The 22,005-nt window shown below is 41.0% G+C and overlaps 1 protein-coding gene across 3 annotated transcripts in view; it reads left to right on the top strand.

The window, feature by feature from the left end:
• The first annotated feature begins 9,076 nt into the window (after positions 1-9,076).
• Positions 9,077-22,005, top strand: part of LOC114491709 (cyclin-Y) — a 260,899-nt gene continuing 247,970 nt past the window's right edge. For all 3 annotated transcript variants that reach the window (XM_028505935.2, XM_028505936.2, XM_028505937.2), the window contains exon 1: positions 9,077-9,391. In XM_028505935.2, the coding sequence (XP_028361736.1) occupies positions 9,238-9,391 (154 nt within the window). In that variant the 5' untranslated portion in view covers positions 9,077-9,237. The remainder of the gene's footprint in view (positions 9,392-22,005) is intronic.

Here is a 22,005-nt window from a genome sequence, read left to right on the forward strand (position 1 = left end):
CTGCATTTTCCCTGTGTGCCCCAGGATCTCCATGGTGGCTCCTGGCTAGACCACCACCCTCCTGGAGCAGATCTTGTTCTTTCTCTTTGCTCCTTTTTCTCTAGCCCCTCAGTTTTATGAGTGAAGATGCTACCCTGTGTTCTACCATTCTTTTAGTGCCTTGAGAGGTGATCTCTCTGGCTAATCAGATATAATAACTGGTACTATGCTATTAGAGAACTGGTAACATTTTAAAGTGTAAGTCCAAATATCACTCTTATAAGACAAAATGGATTTTAAGGACTTATTCCCAAGGGACGGTCAACTAGACATTACAGGCATCCTGTTAGGCAATGAGGGTGTTTACACCAAGCAAAGAGAACTTTGCATCTTCAGGACTCAAGAGGTGCCTGCTTTGACCTGTCTCTCTGCCCAGTACCATAGCAAGAATAGCTATTCAGATGTCATAGAACTGAACTCATTTTCACACAGAAAACCCCAATCCCTGGGGCTGCTGATAAAAGGTGAAAAATGGAGCTGGGATTAAGGCAGAAGACAGAGATCTTCACTTCTTTCTTTATGTCACTCATTGTTTTTCTTGACATTTATCATACAGTAACAGTTCAACATTCATTAAAACTTAGTATCACATACTGTGCAAAGGTAAAGTCCCCAGGAAACGCAGAAGGATAATAACTAAGCAACAGGAAGAAGTTTCTATGGGGTTTGTACAGATCATGCAGTCATTTCTCAGGCTCTTGAGTGCTTTGGAGTAAACTGATACTATCAAGAAGTCACATTGCTGATATTATCAACTGTAAATTTTCCAACTGGATGGAAAAATAAAATGCTGAAGAGTTGTTAAGGCTGGATATAGATTAGTACAGCTCTCTAACTGTTTGCAGTTTCCCTCTGTTACATGGGCAAAATTTTATTCTGGCCTACTGAAGGGAAACTGAGGGTGAGACAATGACTGCTTTGGAGAGTGCCTTGATGACTGTTAGGTATCACGTTGTCAGTAGTGGATTATCTTTTAGATGTTATTATTCTCAGTACCAGGGCCACAAAGAAGACAATTTCTGCTTCCTACTTCAGCATTTACTTGGAGAAGTATGGGTAAAAATACTACATATTAATAAATGCTGTGATGTAGGCATGTATGTAAGATGTTGTGAGCATCAATAGAAACGCATCCCTGCCCTGGCTGGCGTGGCTCAGTGAATTGAGCACGGGCTGCGAACCAGGTGTCGCAGGCTCGATTCCCAGTCAGGGCACATGCCTGGGTTGCAGGCCACAGCCCCCAGCAACTGCACATTGTTGTTTCTCTCTCTCTCTCTCTTTCTCCTTCCCTTCCCTCTCTAAAAATAAATAAATAAAATCTTTTTAAAAACAAACAAACAAACAAACAAAAAAACCGCATCCAATTACAGATCATAGAATGGCTGGAAGTTCCTCTATGAGCTTGGAATTTCAATAAATAAGCAAGTATTTGTGTAATATGGTATAAACTTTCTAAAGGACTGTATGGTAACACTTATCAAGAGATGTTTAAATGTTCCTATGTGTTCAAAATGACTCAGAAATTCCAATTTTAATAATTCCTGTTATGGAAATAAGCAGATGCAGAAAAAGATCAGTATATAAAAATGCTTACCTCACAACTGCTTTTTATTAATCTGAAAAGAAACAGATGAAATGTTCAATAGTTGGAAAATTAAAGTATGGTATATATATTGTAGTCATTAGTTTTCTAAAAATGGTAACTGGTATGGGAAAGTACTTATAATGTCACATAAAAAAATGGAAGCTATTAAATTTTATATGTGGTATGATTCCATGATTAAAAAAGAAAAAATATGGAAAATTACAAAATCATCAAAGGAAATTCCCTTCAAAAAGGGGAAAATACTCACAAAATACTGAGAGGTAATATGAAGGAAATGCCATTATCTTTGACTCTAAATAAAGACTTTTTTTTCTCTTGTGCCTTGAATTTCATCTCAACAGTGTTCTCAAAGGCTCTTTGCCTTCTAAACTTTTAATGGATTTACTCTCATTTAGTTTAGGGAAAAAAATGTTATACTCCTGTGTATCTGCAATTGGGCAGATTTCTGTGCATATATATATCTAGAATGATTTGGAAACTCTGTAGCCAGAATGATTAAAAAACCCTTCTATACGAAGTTAATCTTAAAAGCTGTTTTGAAATATTTTTTCTTTTGAAAACAAGTGTTAGTTTTCCTCTTCAAGTTTCCAGTGGGAAGCTAAACTCGATAATGAATCCTTGATAGAGTGTAATTTTCTTTCTGATAGAATGAATGACAATATATGAAGTGAATAACTGGAAGATTTAGACAGGGTTTCTCAACCTTGGCACTATTGCCATTTTGGGCTGTATGATTCTAGTTGTGGACACTGCTCTGCGCACTGTAGGATGTTTAGCAGCATCTCTAGCTTCTACCCATTAGATGCAGTAGAATCCCCTCTCCAGTGGTGGCAATAAAAAATGTCTCCAGACATGGGCACATTGCCCTGGGGTTCAGAACCACTGATTTGTATAAATTGGCAAAATATTTTAGCTGAATGTGGTTTATTAGTATGTATGTGTCACATGCATGCACATGCACAGACACATATATATACACACACATGGAATACGTGCTTTTTTTCCTGGAGGATTTGAGTGCCTTCAGGTTAAAAAACAAACAAATATAGAGCATGGCAACCTAAGCTGTGGAAATCTGACTTCTGCCTCTGAAATAGACACCTAAAAAATGAGCTCTTCATTCTAATGGCTTTCTTTTTAGTACAATCAGAACTGTGCTCTGTGAAACACAACTCCATTTCAAAAGTGCTGTTTTCCTGGTTAATTAAATTCTAGAGAAAACATTACAGGTAATAAACACTATTGTATTAGATCTCTGAGTATCAAGAACTTCACAATGCAAAGAACAATGAGAAAAACATTTTCTAAAAAATTTCAACATATAATAAAAGGGAATTATCACGGAAAACTCTAGCTTTCTACAATCATCACTAGCATATCCTCTCCTCCCTGCCTACCCCCGCCACCGGGGCCCCCAAACTGTCAATTCATTCCCTATCCTTCTCTTGCTGAGTAAAGGGAAGAAGAGAAAGAAAAATACCAGCAGACTGAGGGGGTAAAAAGAACATGTTCAGGTATTTGCTCACCTCTTACTGAGGTAACAAATAATCCTTGGGTGCCTCTTAGAAGCCAGGCATTGTGGTGAGTAGAAGAGGAATGAGGGAGGCAGGGGTGCCCTTTAAGAGCTTATAGTTTAATAGGAAAGATAAAACAAATTAGTGCATAAAAACAACAAAAGTAGAAAGAGATAAGTGGTTTTAGATAAAGTGTATGTGAGTTAATGACCTCCAGCCTGAATAACTGAGAAAAATCAGTGCTTTGTATTGGGCCTTGATGGAGAAGTTGGATTAAAAACACAAGGGGGGTGGGTTTGGCAGGACAGGAAAATCTAGCTTGAATGCCAGGCAAAGTCACATTCTAAGACCAGTAAGAGACTATTTACAGATTTTAAGTGGAAAGTGACAGCACTACCCACTGCAGTAGGATTTACCTAGCTGCTCCTGGGGACTCCAGGACTATTTGAATGCTGAATTATAGTAGCAGAGTGTTTTGAGTTCCTTGGAGATTAAAAATGTGAGGTAGAGGCTTTAAGTGGACAGAACTCATTAACAATCCTTGTTTTACTTTTAAAATTCTGTTGCATTTTGTCATGTTGGGAACAGGGTTTGAACTGAGGCCAGTTAACTAAGATAAATGTAAGTGAAAGTGCCTGAATTATGGGAGACATAGCATAAATCCCCTGTTATCACTAATGCTAGCCATCCCAGACTAAAAGACTTGATGTGTGTGTTGGAAAGAGTATATAAGTTGGCAGAAACAACCCTCCCACCCCTATTGCAAATAGTCAGTGGGGTCACAAAGAGAGGTCCAAAAAAAATGTTATTTTTGAACAGGAAAATCAATTTCCTGGATGAGGTGGTTTTAGGCATATATACGAGGGTCTATTCAAGGAGTTTCTTGCTCTCAGGAACCTTTGTTTCCAGTTCTGGGAATAATGAAGGAGTGATATATTAACATAGTGTATTGGGCATTTTATTGTTTTCCTGATAATTTCCATGGGGACTAGTCTGTCTTTTGGAAGAACTTCCCTTTGCCACCAAAATCCTACCTTGGCTCCAGAGCCTGCCTACTGTATCTTCCCATTCCAACCCTGATTCTCCTATAGGAGCCAAGTATGTATGACACCCCACAGTTCTAGGTCAAAGTCCCTATTATATGGGGGCCAATCAGTGAAAGTTAACATGAATACATAAAACTCTATCAAAGAATATTATCAAATCCTGGCCAGGTCAGATTAGGTGTGGCTGTATATAACTTGGGAGTTCAAAATAACAGTGTCTTAGACAACATCTTTTATTTCTGTCAGGTAAAGGAAGAGTACAGTGACATTGGTTCATGGCTTCCACCTTCAAGGTCACCGGGTACTAAAAAGCACATGCTGAAAATCCAGCCATCACATCCACACACCAAAAAGCAGAAAAGAGGAAGCCTCTTTAGAGGGCTTTCCTGGAAGATTCTGTTCCTATCTCATTGGCTCAATTTAGCCATGTGGCCAGCTGTCATCTCTGAGGCAGGCATATTGTTCTTCCTCACAGAGTGGAAGACCTGTACTAAGGGAGATGGAAGAATCAACACCAGATAGGGAAGTAGCAACCTCCCCCAGTCTGACCTTTGCCTGACCCTGTGAGATGCTGGAATTTACCTTATCATAAGTACATCCCAGTTCTGAGAGAGCACACATACACTTACCATTCCTGTTCATGGTGAGAGAAGATGGGTGAAGAAGATAGAGTTTGGCAAAAGAGCTTAGACTTCTTCAGGCTGTTTAGCCTGGGGGCAGGTGGTGAATTCTCAATGGTGAGGTAGATAAATCAGTTTCCAGGTGGGCCTTTGCCTTGATACTCCGAATCTATGGCTATCCCCTGCTTCATTATTAATTCTATAAACCAAGGTTTTACTCATGAACAGGAAATATGTGGCATAAGTGTTATCTTCTCCTCCTTTCCTCATGGCAGTATTTTTCCCTGTTCAGCTGGAATATGACCTCAGAATCCTTCGCAACACAATGTTCCTGGCAGTTATACTGGTTCAAAAGATTTGTCTTTGGTGTTGAATTATACCTGTCATCTTTAATTGCTTATGGGAATTTTCAATGTGAAAGATTATCTGAGTAAAATTCTTTATGGGATAAATCTTTCACAAGTATATTCACAGGTAATAAAGTTACATATTTACCGGTAGCAGGCTTGGCATTCTTCAGATTTTAGCACTACATGACTATAATCACTCACATTAGTGAACATGTTCCAAACCTGTTAATTTGAGCATTTACTGGACTTTGAGTTTCTCTAAGAATTATATTGTATCCATGTTTGTATCCCCAAGGTGTCTGGCTCAGCACACTTTCAAATGTTTTACAAACAAATGCATCACCTACATTGGTCAAGATCAAGAGGCTATCAAAGTAAATACTTCCCCATAGCTGGTTACTGTGGACTGCTTACCATCAAGAGTACCAAACAGATGACTTATTTGAGGGGAGGTCATTGGGTGACAAGAATATTGATGGTACAATAAAGAGTTTTGGTGCACAACTTCCTTACAAACATTTGAGTAACTGCACAGAAAACTGGCTACCTGTTGACAAAGAAAGGGCAGATACACTCTGAGCAGGGTTTTTTTTTTCCCCTTTTTTTCCTTGAGACTAGCCTTTTCCCTTCTTTTGACTAATGGTCCAGGTCTTGGGCTAACCTGACTCAGTGTTTTTTGTATTCTGGGAGCTGTTTCAGCGTGTTGTGCAAATGACAGATTCTTATTTCATAGATCAGTGTGTGTAGCTGAAGTGAGAATGTAATTATGCTCTACTTAATTAAGGTAGCCTATATTCACTGATTTGTCTTAAGATCTTATAACTCATTTAAGTTAACACTAATGTCATTTATGTTTTAAATATTTTGGTTTCACTGAAAATTTTGTTGAAAGAAAAAGCTACTTTAAAAATGTGAAGGGCACTGGCTTAACAAGCTCACACAAGTCCATATTTACCTCTTTTTAATGACCAAATTCTTAAACCCTGGTAACAAAGAAAGATGGAGGAAAAGAATTGTGAAATGATTCTCTCTGCTCAAAGAGCAGGACTGGTTCTGACTAGATCCAGGTTGATGTTTTATAAGCAAGCTGAATGTTTTGAGGACAGGGCCTTGGATTGAAGTGCTCACCTCCCCCCTGCAGCCCTAATCCTGGGCTAGATCCACCCTACTGAGGAACTGTCCCCACATTTAGATTCCTAAGTGATATAATCAGAGACGCTGTATCACCAGAGTTGGCTAAATTTCTGCATAATGCTTCTCCTTGTTGACTGGCTACTTGGTTTAGTCAGAAGGGCTGGGCGCCACAGAAATAACAAGGGTCCTTTCTCTTCTCTCTTCTCCAAGTCTAGAACTAGTCCTAAGAGGTCACTCACAGCTTAATTCAGCAAGAGAATAGAAAAGGGGAGAGGAAGAAAGCAGGACTAGAATCCTTTTTTCAAAGATCCTCACCTGAGGATCTGTTTTATTGATTTGAGAGAGAGACATGTATGTGTGAAAGAAACATCAACTGGCTGACTCCCATATGGGACCCAACCGGGACTGAACTGAAATTTAGGTATGTGTTCTCATCGGGAATCAAACTCACAACTTTTGGTGTGCCGGACAACACTGTAATTGACTGAGCCACCCGGCCAGGGCAACACTACTGTCTTTTTATCCCTGATTTCTTCTCTCATTATTCCGATCTGTCTCCTGCCCCTATTCTGTTCAGTGACACCTCCAGGTGGGAGCAGGAGGTTGGGCTGGATGCAACTGAAAAGGGACCTTATAGACTGTAGTCAGAACCAAGGAGCAACACCCCCAGTTAGGCCATTTCTTACCTTGGATAGGTTTACTTATTGGAATTGAAGTGTTTTTATTTGTAAAATGTGAGATAACAGCATAGGCTTAGATGTAAAAAATACTCAGTACAATGCCTGGTTTCCAGCAAGTGTTCAATACATGCCACCTTTCTTAAAGCATCACTGAGTGTCAAATAGGAGGAATGTCTGCCTGGAGAAATGTGAAGTGTGTTTGTGTGTGTGTGTGTGGGGGGGGAGGTTGTATGTGGAAAGGTGTGGTGGTTGGCACTCATGTAAATCATTGGTGATGCTTCAGCACTTATCTTTCTTCTCCAGGCCTGCTGACCACAAGTCATACTAATGAATAAGCCCAACAGGTGCATTTCTAAGGAAAATACAGTGGGAATGTCAAAGAGTGGGTAGATGTGGTGGGGGAACAGAAAGTCTCTGCAGACCACTGGTTGTCCCATCTTTTGGCACTAGTTTGTGCTATCCTGGCCCCTAGTCACATCTTCATGTCTCCAGGTGTTGTTCCCAATTAATACTCCCAGGACCCTGAGGAAGAGGAAGCTTGAAACAGCCCTGCCACCTGTCCTCTCTTAAGCCCTTCAAACCGTATCATTAATTGTAAATTTTATGATTAAATAAAAATTATTTAATGTCCCTAAAGTGAATATGCCATACATACATGGTTTAGTAATTGGGTGCTTGTGGCACCGAAACTGCAAAACAGCATTGTAACCCTGAAAATCTGGATGTACACTCTCATTGACTTGTAGTTGTGGTCCAGTCCGTTCCCTGGGAGGCAAGGGTATAAGACTGCCTTAATAAAGAACCTTATTTTATTTGCTTTGTTGCTATCTCCCCACCTCTTTCTGGCTGCATTCTTCAGAACTTCCTTCGGTCATCTTGTCAGTATCAGCGCTTTGCTGCCATTTATCTTTCAAGGTCACCCAATCGGCAAAAATATAGTTGGATCATGGAGCTTTTAAAAATGTAACCTAATAAATGTATACACATGATCAAGAGGGGCAGCGCAGGTTAAAAAAAAAGGTTGGATGTCAAGAATTAAACGAATTAGTGTTAAAGCCTGTGGCAACATGTACACATATTACCATGCCATCTTTTGTTTTCTTTCACTACCTGTTACTTCATCTTCCTGGGCCTCAGTTTCCTCATATGTTAATTAAGAGCCCTGCACCCAATGTTTTTCTTTCAAAGACATTTTTCCTCCTGCCTCTCCTCACAACTCCTTCCCTGAGTATTTGGAAGCGGGTGTGCCGGTTACTTCTGCACCACAGGGAGAGCTAATCTTGACTTCATTTTAGCGGTTTGGCTTCAGACAACCCAGCAGAATAGGACAGCAGCGTTTTAAAGGTAACAGGTTAGCTGGTGCTACATACCTGCCTCTACCTCCCCAAAACCTCCGTGAGACTTAAAAGGCTACAGCTGACTGCACGCTGAAATAGCCCAGGGGCCACCATCAAGTCCTCCACAAAGCTCGACGCAGACGAGAGAACTCCCAAATCAAGGGCCGCTTCCTCTTAAAAGCTTTAAAGAAAGAAAAACGCAGAACGAATGGCCCCATCCCCGTTCCCGGAGTGGCCAGCGCAGATTCGGGCACCCGGGGCCACCACCACACCCCTTCATCCCCATTGGGTTGAGCGGGGCGGTGGAACGGAGGACAGAGACCAGAGAAGTCGGGCCTCCCGACGCCAGCGGCCGCTAACTTGCTGCAGCCCTCCCGCCAGCGATCTGCTTCCAGGGCAGCGGGAAGGGGCGGTGCCGGGGTGGGGCTGGAGCCCAGACTCCTCCGGGCCGTACTGGCCGGCCTCTCAGCGTAGAGGCGGAGGACTGTGCCCGCCCACCGCACCCTCGCTGTCTGCTCCGCCCTGCCCCTACACAGTCTACGCCCCCTCGTCCCCCAGCTGCCGCTACCTGGGACTCGCGTCTCTGCCGCCTGAACCGGAACCTCTTGCGGAGGCCGCGGCCGGGTGAGGGCGCGGAGCGGGAAGCGCGAGGAGGCGTTGTGCCCGGCGCCCGCCATGGCCGCGGCCGGGTGAGGCGGACGCGGCCGTGCATTCGCGCGGTACGGGCCCAAGGAGACGCGGAGACCGAGGGAGCCGCCTGCTGCCGCTGGTTGCCGCCCCGCCCGCTGCCCATGGCGAGGCCCCACCAACGCTGCTGACCGCGCTTCCGTCCGTCCCCGGCGGCGGGCGGGCCTCGCTCTACGTCCGGCCCCGGGAGCCCCGCGAGCGCCGCGGGCCCCGGGCCGCCGACGATGGGGAACACTACCTCGTGCTGCGTGTCTTCCAGCCCCAAGCTCCGGAGGAATGCACACTCCCGGCTGGAGTCCTACCGGCCGGACGCCGACCTGAGCCGCGAGGACACAGGCTGCAACCTGCAGCACATCAGCGACCGGGAGAACATCGACGGTGAGCGCGGCCCGGCCGGGAACCTCACAGCCCGGCTCCGGACTTGGGCTCGGGTACCGCGGGCAGGGGGCCGGTGGCCAGGTGACAGGAGCCGTCCCTGGTCAGCCCAGGTCTCCAGGCGTGAAGGGGACAGCTCTGGGCACGGGCGGTGGAGAGCCCTGGTCTCGGGCAAGGACTGTTTCGGGCCATAATTAAGCTGTTGGCGACCAGGCTCAGCTCACTTGTTTTTTAAAAAGTGAAGTGAGTGGACACGGTCTTGGGTAGAACTGAGGACTGAATCCCTGTTTTGGACTAGTCTGTACCTAGAGTTGGAGAACAGGATTGGCCTGTGTCAACCCCGGAAACTTACATGTTGATCCCACTTGGCTGTCCCTCACCAGCGTTTCCTTCAAAAACTAAAAACAAAACCAAAGGCTTCCCACCAAAGGATTTGGAGGGGGTGATTTGAGACATTGGAGTCAAATTGCTCCACTTGAATGCTTCAAAATTTTCTTTAGAGTATCATTGGAATGGTTTGGAAACATCTTGGGGTTGTACCCCATTTTTGCTTGGGACTGAATTACGTCCTATGAATTCCTAATTGATCTGAGTGACATTTGTTTTGGGTTAGTTTTTATAAAGGAAGTTAAACGACCCATCACTGCACTTAGTAAAGTTTATTTTACTGGTGTCTTTATTAATAATTTAGAAATATAATTTTGTCAATAAGCTACGTTGCTTAATATCTACAGGTGGGTAGTTTATGTGATTTCCAACTTTTAAGAAATTTGAAATGTGAAATATATTTTTATGACAACTTGATTTTTCTTTCTTTTTTAACCCAGAAATATCAAAGTTGATGTGTTTGAACTAACCTGAAAAGATTTCTTGTTTGAGTGAATTGACATAACTCTGTCATAATTCATTCATGTCAACTTTAGGGTGGCACGTGTGCTCTAGTGTAGAAAGCCAAGTTTAAACTCAATCAAAAGTAAGAATTTTCTCATTGTTTGGCATTCTTTAATTTCTTTTAAGTAGTAATTTCATGTCTTTAGGAGAGCAAATTTGTTAAATAAGTATTGTCCCACATATAAAGAGACTAATATAATATCTGGCGTGTGTTATAGTAGGTGTATAGTAAGTTAGGGTTCCAAGTGACATTTCTAGTGTTGTTGCTTTAGACTTGCATTATTTTAACCTACTCTTTAGAGGTTTTGAGTTGCTTAATACTCCATACTTCCATACTTCATTTACATCCATACTTCATTTTAAAATTTAGGCACATAGAGGCATCTAGAAGGATATTAAGGCTGGATATATCTTCATCACTGCTCTGGTCACAAGAACCTAAAAGAAGTGTTTAGCATATAATAAAGACTTAATGAGTATCTTATTTTGAAGATGTGAATGAATGAATGAGTTTATTATAGAAAGCCATTACCTAGGCCTGTACTGTGTTGGTAGTCAAAAATACTTGGCAATAATACCTCCTTTGTGTTGTGCACTAATATCGGGTAGAGACTTTATGATTTAAATATTAGATTTAAGAATACAAGCAGAAGGAAGAGTTCACATTTCTTAGAGCAATGGTATTGACTAGAGTGAGGAAATGGGGCCAGGGGCGGGGTGGGGGGCTGTGGGGAGTAATTGTAATCAGCTGTTTGGCAATAAGGCTTGGGAGGGTTTTGCCAGAGAAAAATAGAATAGTATTGTGTGTTCTTTCTTTTGAGGGAAATCTAAATTTGGTCATCACTCACTTTTGAGAAAACATTTGGAAGACCACCAACTCAAGTTTTGTAGGTTCTAGATAGTTTAAGAGACTAAGTCAGGGTAAGAAGATTTCTAATGTAGGCTGTAGTGTCCTCTCACCCCAGAACCCAATTCATACAATGATGCTAGTTTAAACCCAGAAACATTTAAATAGTCTTCTCTTTGTTTCCCAAGTTTAGTAAATAGTACTTCAGGGTTTACCTATCCAGCAGTTCTCAAGTCCAGAAATGTAGGACTGGGCCTTTGCATCTTGTTTAAAGTTCTCCAGTAATTCTAAGATGCAGCCAGCGTTGAGAATTGCTCCTGTTGTTGAGGGAGGGATATTTTCCATAGAAATTCATTCAGTGTCAGAAGTTGGACAGGGGAACAGATTTATGTTAAATAAGATGCATACTGTATTTTGTTGTGTATAATGCTCATCCACACCAATTATTGTATTACAGAGGGTATTATTTTGCATATGGATATGGTTATTGTTCTCTAGAGTTACACTTTTAATGCATAAGCAAAAATAAAAGAATTAAAAACATTTATATAGGTATGGAATTAGTACTACCCACGTATAATGCGCATCTTTATTTCCCCTCAAAAATTGTGACAAAATGCTGCGTGTTGTACATGGCAAGATATGGTATATATGTATGCACACAAACATGACCTACTGTATTGTTAGATGATTAGTAAACATTTTAAAACTACATCTCAATTCTTTTTTAAATTAAATTTTATTGGGGTGTCATTGGTTAATAAAATTATACAAGATCTGTCAGGAAAAAGTTACAGCCATTGTCAATACAATGAGAAGGGTTTGCCCAACATCTATGTGTACTGACAGCCAAGGAGAGTGGACTGGGATGCGCATGCGTGAACAATGACAACTTCACTGAACTAGTCAGTAGGGGCTGTAAACACAGCTGATTGAGCTTGTGTACTGTGTGGCTGTTGCATTCAAAATGACTGAGTAAGTAGAGCAATGAGCCTGCATCACATTTTTCGTTCAGCTCAAAAATTCCTCCAAGGAAACTATTCAGATAATTCAGAGGGCCATAGCTACAGGCAGCTGGTGATTGGCAGCTTCACTGGGACAATGTGCCCACTCACGCATCACATCTTGTACAGTTTTTTTGTGAAACATCATATCACCCAGGTAACTCAGCCCCCCTACAGCCCCGATTTGGTGCCCTGGGACTTCTGGCTTTTCCCAAAACTAAAATTGCCTTTGAAAGGGAAGAGATTTCAGATAGTTGATGACATTCACGAGAATACAACGGGGTAGCTGATGATGACTGGGAGAATTGTGAGGTACCAAGGTGCCTACTTTGAAGGAAACTGAGGTGTCATTGTCCCATGTACAAAGTTTCTTGTATCTTCTTCAATAAATGTCTCTAATTTTTATATTATATGACTGGATGCCTTCTGGACAGACCTTATGTAAGTTATATCTCAGTTCTTGATTCTAAGGTAGTACATAACAAAAGTACAGTATATAACAAAAGCTGAAACGCACAAATGCCATCTTTCTTACATACAGAAAGATGTTCCAGACAACTAGAATGGAAGGGTTCGGAGATGGTTATGAGGTTTCTGTGATAGGTGAGTTTCTTTAAATCATAAAGAAATGAGCTATGTACTCGTGTTTTCTCTGTTCAAACACACAGTGGGTCCTCCTTGTAGCATAGGATTTCAGTGACTGAGTTAGGGTAGCTGGCTCCCATGAGACCTACCTGCAGCTTGCTCTCTGTCTTTCTACTCTGTGTACGTTAGTGTTAGGTTATTCATGTTTTTGGAATTTATATTAGACTGAGTAGCTCCCTTGGTATTACTTCTCATGAAATGATTGTGAGATTGAGAAATAACAAAAACAGTTAATAATGATAGTAATAATTACAACCCTTATATATTGCTTATTCTGTGCCAGATACTGCTTGACATCTCTTCACTTATTATCAGAACAACCCTATGGGTAATTTTATCCTAACTTTAAGACAAAGATGTGAGGCGGAGTGAGAAGAAATGGTGTGTCCAAAGTCATATAGCTATCGAATGGCCAATGGAAACTTTCCCTTGTTGCTTGACTAGCCATCAAACACGTTAAGTAGTCTGGGGTTGCCTTGTGGGGGTAGGCTGTCTATCATTTCAGTCGTATCTGAGAAGGGACTTTATCTATCTGCAACAGATTGGACTTTGCTGAGTAGTGTATTTCTGTGGGAGGGGAAAGAGAGGCATGGATCAAAGAAAGTTTAGAATTCTATGAGAGCAAATAAATCAGGACACTTGTAACATGTGTATCTTAGTGTCATTTGGAGAGTTAGGCCTCAGCATGATTGATGGCACCTTCATCTTTTGTATATCAGTTGTCATCCTTGACAATCCAGTAGCTCCTTCATCCCATCTCCAATCTGCTAGGAAAGCATTACTCTCTACCTTTAAAATAGATCTAGAATCTGATCACTTTTTTTTCTTTTTATCCTCACCGAGGGACATTTTTTCATTGTTTTTAGAGAGAGAAACAGATTGGTTGCCTCCCATACGTGCCCAGAACTGGGATCCTATGAACCTGGACCAGGGATTGAACCTATAATCTAGGTATGTGCCCTGACCAGGGATTGAACCCGCAACCTTTTGGTGTACGGGACGGTGCTCCAACCAACTGAACCACATCTGCCAGGGCCAGAATCTGATCACTGTTTTATATCTTTCCTGCTGCTCTTGTGCTAAGTAGCCTAATTGTCTCCTTGCTTCCACCCTAGCCTGCTGCAGTGTGTACGCAACCACAGTCGCTGTGGTGAGATCCTTTTTAAAACAACATATCACTTCCTTGCTCAAAAACTGCAATGACTCCTTATTTTATGTGGAGAAAAAGCTTTACAATGGACTTTTACAGTACAGGGCACTAAGGCCCTTTGTGATCTGCCTGCCTTACTCACTCACTCACTCACTAGCTCATTCCAGCCACATTGACTTTGTTCAGTGCTTCAGTGCTGTTCCTTAACATACCAGACATACTCCCCGCCCCCTCCCCCCCCCAGGACCTTTGCTCTGTCCTTCTGCCTGGAATGCTTTTTTTGTATTCTCTTGGCTAACATCCTCACTGTCTTAAGTCTTTGTTCATGTCTCACCTTTTCATTGAGGCCTTCCTTGTCACCCCATTTAACATCCATCCCATCAGCAATCCTAAAATACATCCTTTGTCCTAATGATTCTTTATTCCATGTCACCTATAACATGCTGTACAAGTGTATACATATGTAATAGTAACTATTTCTACTCATGGAAGTTCCACGGAGAACTTTTTTTTGTTTTGCTCGTTGATGTAAACCATGTACCCAGCACAGGGCCTGATATCTCAATGACATTCTATAAATATTTGTTGAATCAAGGAGTGAAGCCAGCTTCGTAAGAACATCAGAGGCAGAGCATCATGGTGTGAGGAAACAGGTGGGAGGAGAGGATGAATAGGACTTGTAATAATGAAAGTAGAGTGATGTGAAACTTTTTGGTTCTGTTTGCATTTTATCCCGAGAGGTAGCAGATAGGGTGAACTACTGAAAATGAAACATAAGAAAGATTTTAAAGTATAATTAAAAGAAAAAATCACCCAAATTGAAAAGAAACTGTGGTTAATGGAATTCTGTTTAGCAGTGTACTCTTTAGTCTTTTTTCCTTCTCTCATCAGATGAATGGTTGTCTCATCAGATGTCCATTACATTCTTAGGGATCAAAATGAGGCTAAAATGTGTAATAAATCAAAAAGTGCTAGATGAACATGCAATTATAAACATAGCCACTCATGTTGATTTTTTTGTATTAAACATAAAATGTGTTTACACATCAAGTGGTGTTTGGACTTCCCATATCCAGAGAAGCTCGAAGCCTAAGGAACTCATTCTAGGTATGGGAAGCATAACCAGAAAAAGTACTCTGTTAAAAGGTGTGTGTGTGTGTGTAGGGGGGGGGGCAGGGAGGAATAAAGGGGGAAGACAAAAGAGCAATTTAAAATCAAAGTACCTATTGTGGTGTTAACCTGAATTACTGCTCTGGTTTTTTTGAGTATCTGCAAACTTCTGACTGTATCTCGTCAACATTCTTTTTCTTAAATGTCAGTCCCACTTTAATATTTCCAGCCTGATGGGCAAAACCATACCTGTGGACTTTCATTTCAGACTGAGATTTATTACGCTGCCTATAGAATTGTGAAGATACCAATTGAGCGTGGGCTGACTGCATGTTACCAGTGTAGGGGGGGGCAGTGTACAGATGTGCTGATGGCTCTGTGACTTCCACTGTACTGACTAATCCTATTTTCCTCTCTATTTAGAATCATACCCTTATTTTACAGATTAGGAAACTCAGTCTTGGAGAGGTACAGTTTCTTGCCCAGGTCATGCAGAACGTGGACAAGGGAAGTAAAACTTGATGTGTGTTAACTTTGGGCTGAGACTCTGCTAATTACTGACCTGTAATTATCTTTTCACATTTTCACATTATTCTCCCCACATTATAGGAGAAGAAATTGAGCCTTAACTTAAGGGGTAAGAAATTTGCTCAAGTTTCCACAGCTAATTGGTGGTAAAGTTGGGGTTGAATCTCCTATCACGTGCTAGAGCTCCACACCTCACTTGTCCTGTGACAGCTAACTGGGGAGTGATCTGTGTTTAGAATCTGATCTTGCTGTTGCCTGGCCCATGCCTGCTATGTTTTAAGAGATCCAGTATGCTTTTAGTTAGCAATACTTTATGATTAGGATTTTTACATTTCTCCCTGCTTCTTGAGAGCAGTGAGGCTTAAATAATTCTGTGAAATGGTAGATTTTTCTTACCCTTTTCTACAAAGCTAACTGTCTATATCATCTTAAGGAGAAGAATTGCTTTCACATGTCTGGCTAAATGAAACTAACAGAAAGATGAAATCCATTCCTATTCGGGAAGGACAGAACCAAAAAAGAGGAAAGTAACAAGAGGCATGACATGTGAGTAGCTTTAAAACTCTGTTTTAATCACACAGGGCTAGAGATTTTAGTTTCATGTGTGTCATGCTGGGCTTACTATAAGGATGTAGTGTTTGGTATCTTTCACAAGAGAGCTGTTGACAATAGCATACTTGTCATACTTCAAAGTCCAAAAATCCTTTTGTAATTCAATATTTAGGCAACCAGGGTAAGTCCATGGCACTAACAGTTGGTGTCAGCTCTCTCACACTTTCCTTTTCAGCTTATAGCTGAAGGAGGCAGAAAGTTTCCTTTTCCTACAGTATTTTGCATCATCTTGAAATGAATGTTGAGCAGTTTGTTGGTGGTAGTCTCGGTCAGGAGACCATTTCCTCTCTGTTTTATTCTACCTTTCCTGAAGAATGAGGGAGGAACTCAAGGGGGGGATATTTAGGGAGAGGTCTTCCCAGGGGTTTACACAATGTGCCTCTAGCTCTACAAAGTTGGTGTAGGGCATAGAATGGGGTCCTGTAATCAGGAGATTTGCATCCCAGATGTGGCTCCACCTTTATTGTTGGACATCTGTCCCTGTCAGCCTCACTGTCCTCTCTGCTTAAAAACTGCTTAAAAATAGTTTTGCCTTATGTCCTGAGGTATCTAAAATGAGGATTGAATGAGACTAAAGTGCTGAATAAACTGAAAAATACCAGAAGAACATAATGCTGATAGGAACACAGCACTCATGTGAATTTCCTTGTATTGTGTTCCAAGATCTAAAACAAAGTGTGCTTGAACTGACCTTAGCAGTGAGCAGCTGGAGGGGCTCATCTTAACAAAGATGTCAGATAGTCAAGGTAGTACCAGAGGATAACTGGAATTCTAGAGCTGGGTGGGTTGGGTTCTTCAGAGCTATATGGCCTTTGAATGGGAAGCTTGTTTGGCAGTAAAACTTGAAATAGAAATACTGTTCCCCTTTCCAACATACTGCTCCTCTTTTGTTTCTGTATTTTTTTTTATTTTTCAATTACAGTTGACATTATTATATTAGTTCCAAGTGTATACCCCAGTGATTAGACATTATGTCTGTCACTCAGTGATCATCCCAATAAATCTTGCACTCATCTGACACCATACATAGTTATTAGAATATTATTGACTATATTCCCTATGCTGTCCTTTACCATCCCCATGACTATTCTGTAACAACCAATGTGTACTTCTTAACCCCTTCACCTTTTTCACTCATCCCACAAGGCAACTGTCCCATCCCATCTGGCAACTGTCAAAATGTTTTGTATCTATGAATCTGTTTCTTTTCTGCTTGTTCATTTATTTTGTTTTTTTTATATTCAATTGTTGATAGGTATGCATTTATTGCCATTTTATTGTTCATAGTTTTTATCTTTTATTTTACCTCTTCTTCTTAAAGAGGACCCTGTAACATTTCGTTTGGTGGTGATGAACTCCTTTAGCTTTCTTTTATCTGGGAAGCTCTTTGTATATCCTTTAACTCTAAGTGATAGCTTTGTTGGGTAGAGTGATTTTGGTTGTAGGTTGTTGTTTCTCATTACCTTGAATATTTCTTGCCAACCCTGTCTGGTCTGCAAAGTTTCTTTTGAGAAATAAGCTGACAGTCTAATGGAAGCTCTCTTCTAGGTAACTAATTTAACTGCTTTTAAGATTATTTTCTTCGTCTTTAACCTTTGGCATTTTAATTATTATGCGTCTCAGTATAGACCTCTATGGGCTCATCTTGTTTGGGACTCTGCTTCGGGGACTTTTATGTTTATTACCTTCACCAAGTTAGGGGAGTTTCTGTCATTTTTTCAAATAGGTTTTCAATTTTTTGTTCTCTTTCCTCCTTCTGGCACACCCATGATGTTAATGTTGGTTTACTTGAAGTTGTCCCAGAGGCTCCTTACACTGTCCTCATAGTGTAAATCTTCATAGTGTAAAATTCTACACTATGAGGATAGCGTAAGGAGCCTCATAGTGGAAAAATCTTCAGTTTTCGGATTTTTTTTTTTCAGTTAGTGTATCCTTCATTTCTGACTGGTCTTTTTTTATACTGTTGAGGTTCTCATTAAGTTCATTGAACATTCATAACCAGTGCTTTACTCTGCATCTAGTAGATTGCTTGTCACCATTTTATTCAGTTGTTTTTCTGGAGTTTTGTTCTGTTCTTTCATTTGGGCCATGTTTCTTTATGTCCTCATTTTGGCATCCTCTCTGTGTTTGTTTCTATGTATTAGGTAAAACTTGTACATCTCCCAGGCTTGTAGTGAGTGTTCTGTAGGGTCCAGTGGCACAGGCCTCTCTGATCACCCAAGCTGGGCACTTCAAGTGTGCCCTCTCTGCCCCCTTGGGTGGGCTATGTATACCCTTTTGTAGTTGAGCCTTGAGTGGTGTTGGGACATGAGTGGGAGGGATTTACGCATAGGCCGGTTGGCAGCATGGACTGGCTCTGGAAGATCAGCTATGCAGGGGCCCTCCCCATAGAGCAGGACTTAACTTTGGTAGGGCTCAGATGCTCAGGGGAGATGTACCAGCATCTAGACTTTCATCTGGCTCCTGGTCCTGAGAGAAATACAGTGAACTGCACTAAAGATCATTGTTAGTAACTGCGGTTACATCTTTGACCATTTGCTTTGTGAGCCTTGCAGAAATTTTAGTTGGATGATAAAATGCAAGTCACTTCTATTTTGGACTCTGATTATAGACCTTTTGACTCTGAGGAAGAATAGAAAATACTCTGTATGGGAGTTCATATGTGTAAACCAAAATTAATTTTAGACTGTCATAAAGAATTATAAGCATTTATAAGCTGTAGCCTTAGAGACAGTGATTCAGATAGGGCTTAAACTGTGTTTCACCAAAACAAAGATGAGGCCGCCTTTCATAGAGAAAGTTCTGCCCAGGATATCAGTTAGGTTCATACTATATAAATGAGGTACCCATATTCTGCAGTTCTGATTGGATGGGGCAAGTCTCAGTTCATTGATAGAAAGAGGAACCCAGGGCTTCCCTGCAGTGGTTGACTCAGATGGAATAAACAAGGGGGCATAGTGTGGGAAGAGAGTTCAGTTTGAGGTTCTTTGTAGTATACAGAGTCTGTGAGGAGCCCTTGTCAGTAAATGATTGTTAGGCTCATATTAGTCATAAAATTTGGGCCCGTCATTGGCCATGGGGAGTGCATCTCAGCAGATAAATTCCTTCTTGGGGTTCCCCACCCAAGGGATTGAATGAATCTTCTCAGGGTCCATGTATGTAATACAGCTAAATGTTGTAAAACTTTGAATGTTGGGTTAAAAATACTTTATAAGTAAGTTCTGTCCTGTGGATGGATGCTTCTGTTCTTGGTTGGCAAAAAGGAAAAAAGAAATTACTAAAGATATTTGATTATATTTGGTAAACTGTCTCACTCTGCAAATTGAGTATTAATTGAGAGGAGGTCTCTCCTTTGCCTCCCAAGGAAAGACTTTACTCCACAGTTTTAGGATTCTGTCCATTAATTAACCTATGTTTTTCAGGGTATGAGTTGATTACAGCTACTCCATTAAGAATGATCATAGTTTATTGTTTTGGGGTTTTTTTTTTTTTTGGTGTGGATCTAGACTTTGTATGGTTGCTGACAAGTCCAGATCCAGGGTTTCCTTGTGCACCCTATCAGAGTCTAGGATAAGAAACAAAGTCATGATGCTTTGTTTAATCTAATTTCAAAACTTTCAAACTCACAAGAATTACATTCATTTACAGTGAGTATTACTTTTGTTAGTTTATATGGCTGACCTCATTTTTCCACTGCCTTTTTTTCCTCAAGCTGTGTGTAAGTGATGGGCTGTAATGTGTAGTTTTTGTTACTCCTTTGCTTGAAAAGCATTGATAAATAGGGTTGATAAACAGCATTAGAGATTGCCATCTGTCTTCTGAATGCTAAAGTTAATGATATTGAAGAGATCTAAGTTGTTTATTCACTTTGATTTTAGCATATATTTGGTTCTTTTTTTAATAAAATATACCTGTCTGATTTTCCATTTATTATTTTGTAGGAAATCTGGAGTAAGCTTAGCAAAGCCGGTATTCAAAAGTGTGATTTTAAGTGTTAACCACACAGGAACACATTTAAGGGGTAGGGCACATTTTTTTGCTTTGCAAACCATTTGCTTCTGTGGGAGATGGTTGTTTCTGGTTGGCCACATGTCTCTAAGCACTGTCATGCTCTGCAAATACACTTGGCTATTTGCAGAGTTCTGCGGTGCAGCAGGAGGAGTACTGTTTTGTAGCTCATGTTGGTAGCCTTTGGAAGGGGAGACTGAACCTTGGGAACTGTGGCAGTGTTGCTGGGTGGGATGAGTCAGGGAAGTCTCGAATGCAGGATGGCACACATAGTGAAAGCCAGGCAAGGTCCCAGAAGGTGAAAAATGGGCATTCAGAAGTGGATGGAGGCTATTACCTTTGGCGAAGTGTGGGTGTCTCTGCATCCTTGACAGTGATTTGGGCTGGACACCAAGTATGGCAATGATTTTCAGAGTTGAGGGGGATGATCTGCTAGGGGGGCTCTGTAGACTTTCGGCATGACACCAGTGACTAGATAACCGGACACAAATTTTCTGCTCATTTAATAATATTCAGAGAGGAACATTTGTGGAAGCATAATTTGGGTTTTTTGAAAATGAAATTTATTCTTGTGTCCAGGGTATTTGTACAAGGAGAAGATGAAGGGGATTGTGGGAGGGAGTTTTGGCTAAAGTAAAAATTAGAGAGAAGAGGTTATGTAGATGAGTGAGGTTGGATGACAGTCAGCTACGTCTGCTTAGGCATGGCTCTGAGCCTTGCCCTTGCAATCCAGTTTACTGTGACCTCAGATTAGATCTGTGTGTTCCTTCACTTTGGACATGGAACATTGACAGTCAGGGCATTGAATGAGTGCTTCCCCTCCGTCATCTGTGTCTGGCCTTAATTTACATGGTTTGAAGCATGGTGTTAAACTATGATAATGATGCCTAGTAGACAAGGACAGTCTGTAAATTAACGCTACACTTTAATTTTCTGTTCCCCAAACTAATTTAAGTTAATGGGTTTTTGTCTTCATTAGCCATGTTCTCATGTGGAAGTATATGCTTACTGACTCTTGCTTCTTGCTATGAAATCCAGGGACACTCTCAATGAAACAGAAGTCCTTAATGAACTTATAGCAAGATTTCTCAACCTCAGCAATACTGACATTTTGGGCTGGACAATCCTTTGTTGGTCATAATGAGGGCTGCCCTGTCTGTTGTAGAATGTTTGGATGCCAGTAGCATCTCCCTACCCCAATCATGACAGTCAAAAAATGTCTCAAGGCATTGCCAAATATAATTTTCTCAGACGGGCAAGTCTCTATATCTCTTCAGAACCTTTTAGCTACAGGGTATAGGATTCAAGGAAAACTCATAGTAACTTCCTGATGGTTCTGCTATCTTTGTCACTTTTACACATTCAAGGTCTCAGGCTGGACATCCCAGACTCTAGGCTCCTCAGCTCCAGCAGGCACCCATCATTAGCTTCAGACTTGATGTAAGTGATGTCCTGCCCCTCCTGTACTAGTTTTTACAGGGTTTCATTGCTTGTTTGTACTCATTAGAATTAATACCCTATTCTACGGTGATGCTTCTAGTGGTATTATTGACAGAAAAAGACAGTGCCTGCAATTCAGACAGTGGTTGGTAGAATAGTTTCTATTAGCACCAGGAAGTTGTATGATTTCTTTACTCAGATTCAATAATCACTTAATTTTCTTTCCTTATACCTTCTTCTTCATCTTCTTTCTTTTTTATATATTATACTGGAAGGTGTGGTAAATTTTCTTTTTGTAACCAGTGGTTTTATTTTTTATTTTTTAAAATGATTTTATTTATTTATTCTTAGAGAGGGGAGGGAGAAAGAGAAGAGAAACATC

This window comes from Phyllostomus discolor, chromosome 1 (genome assembly GCF_004126475.2).
Source record: "Phyllostomus discolor isolate MPI-MPIP mPhyDis1 chromosome 1, mPhyDis1.pri.v3, whole genome shotgun sequence".
NCBI lineage: Eukaryota > Metazoa > Chordata > Mammalia > Chiroptera > Phyllostomidae > Phyllostomus > Phyllostomus discolor.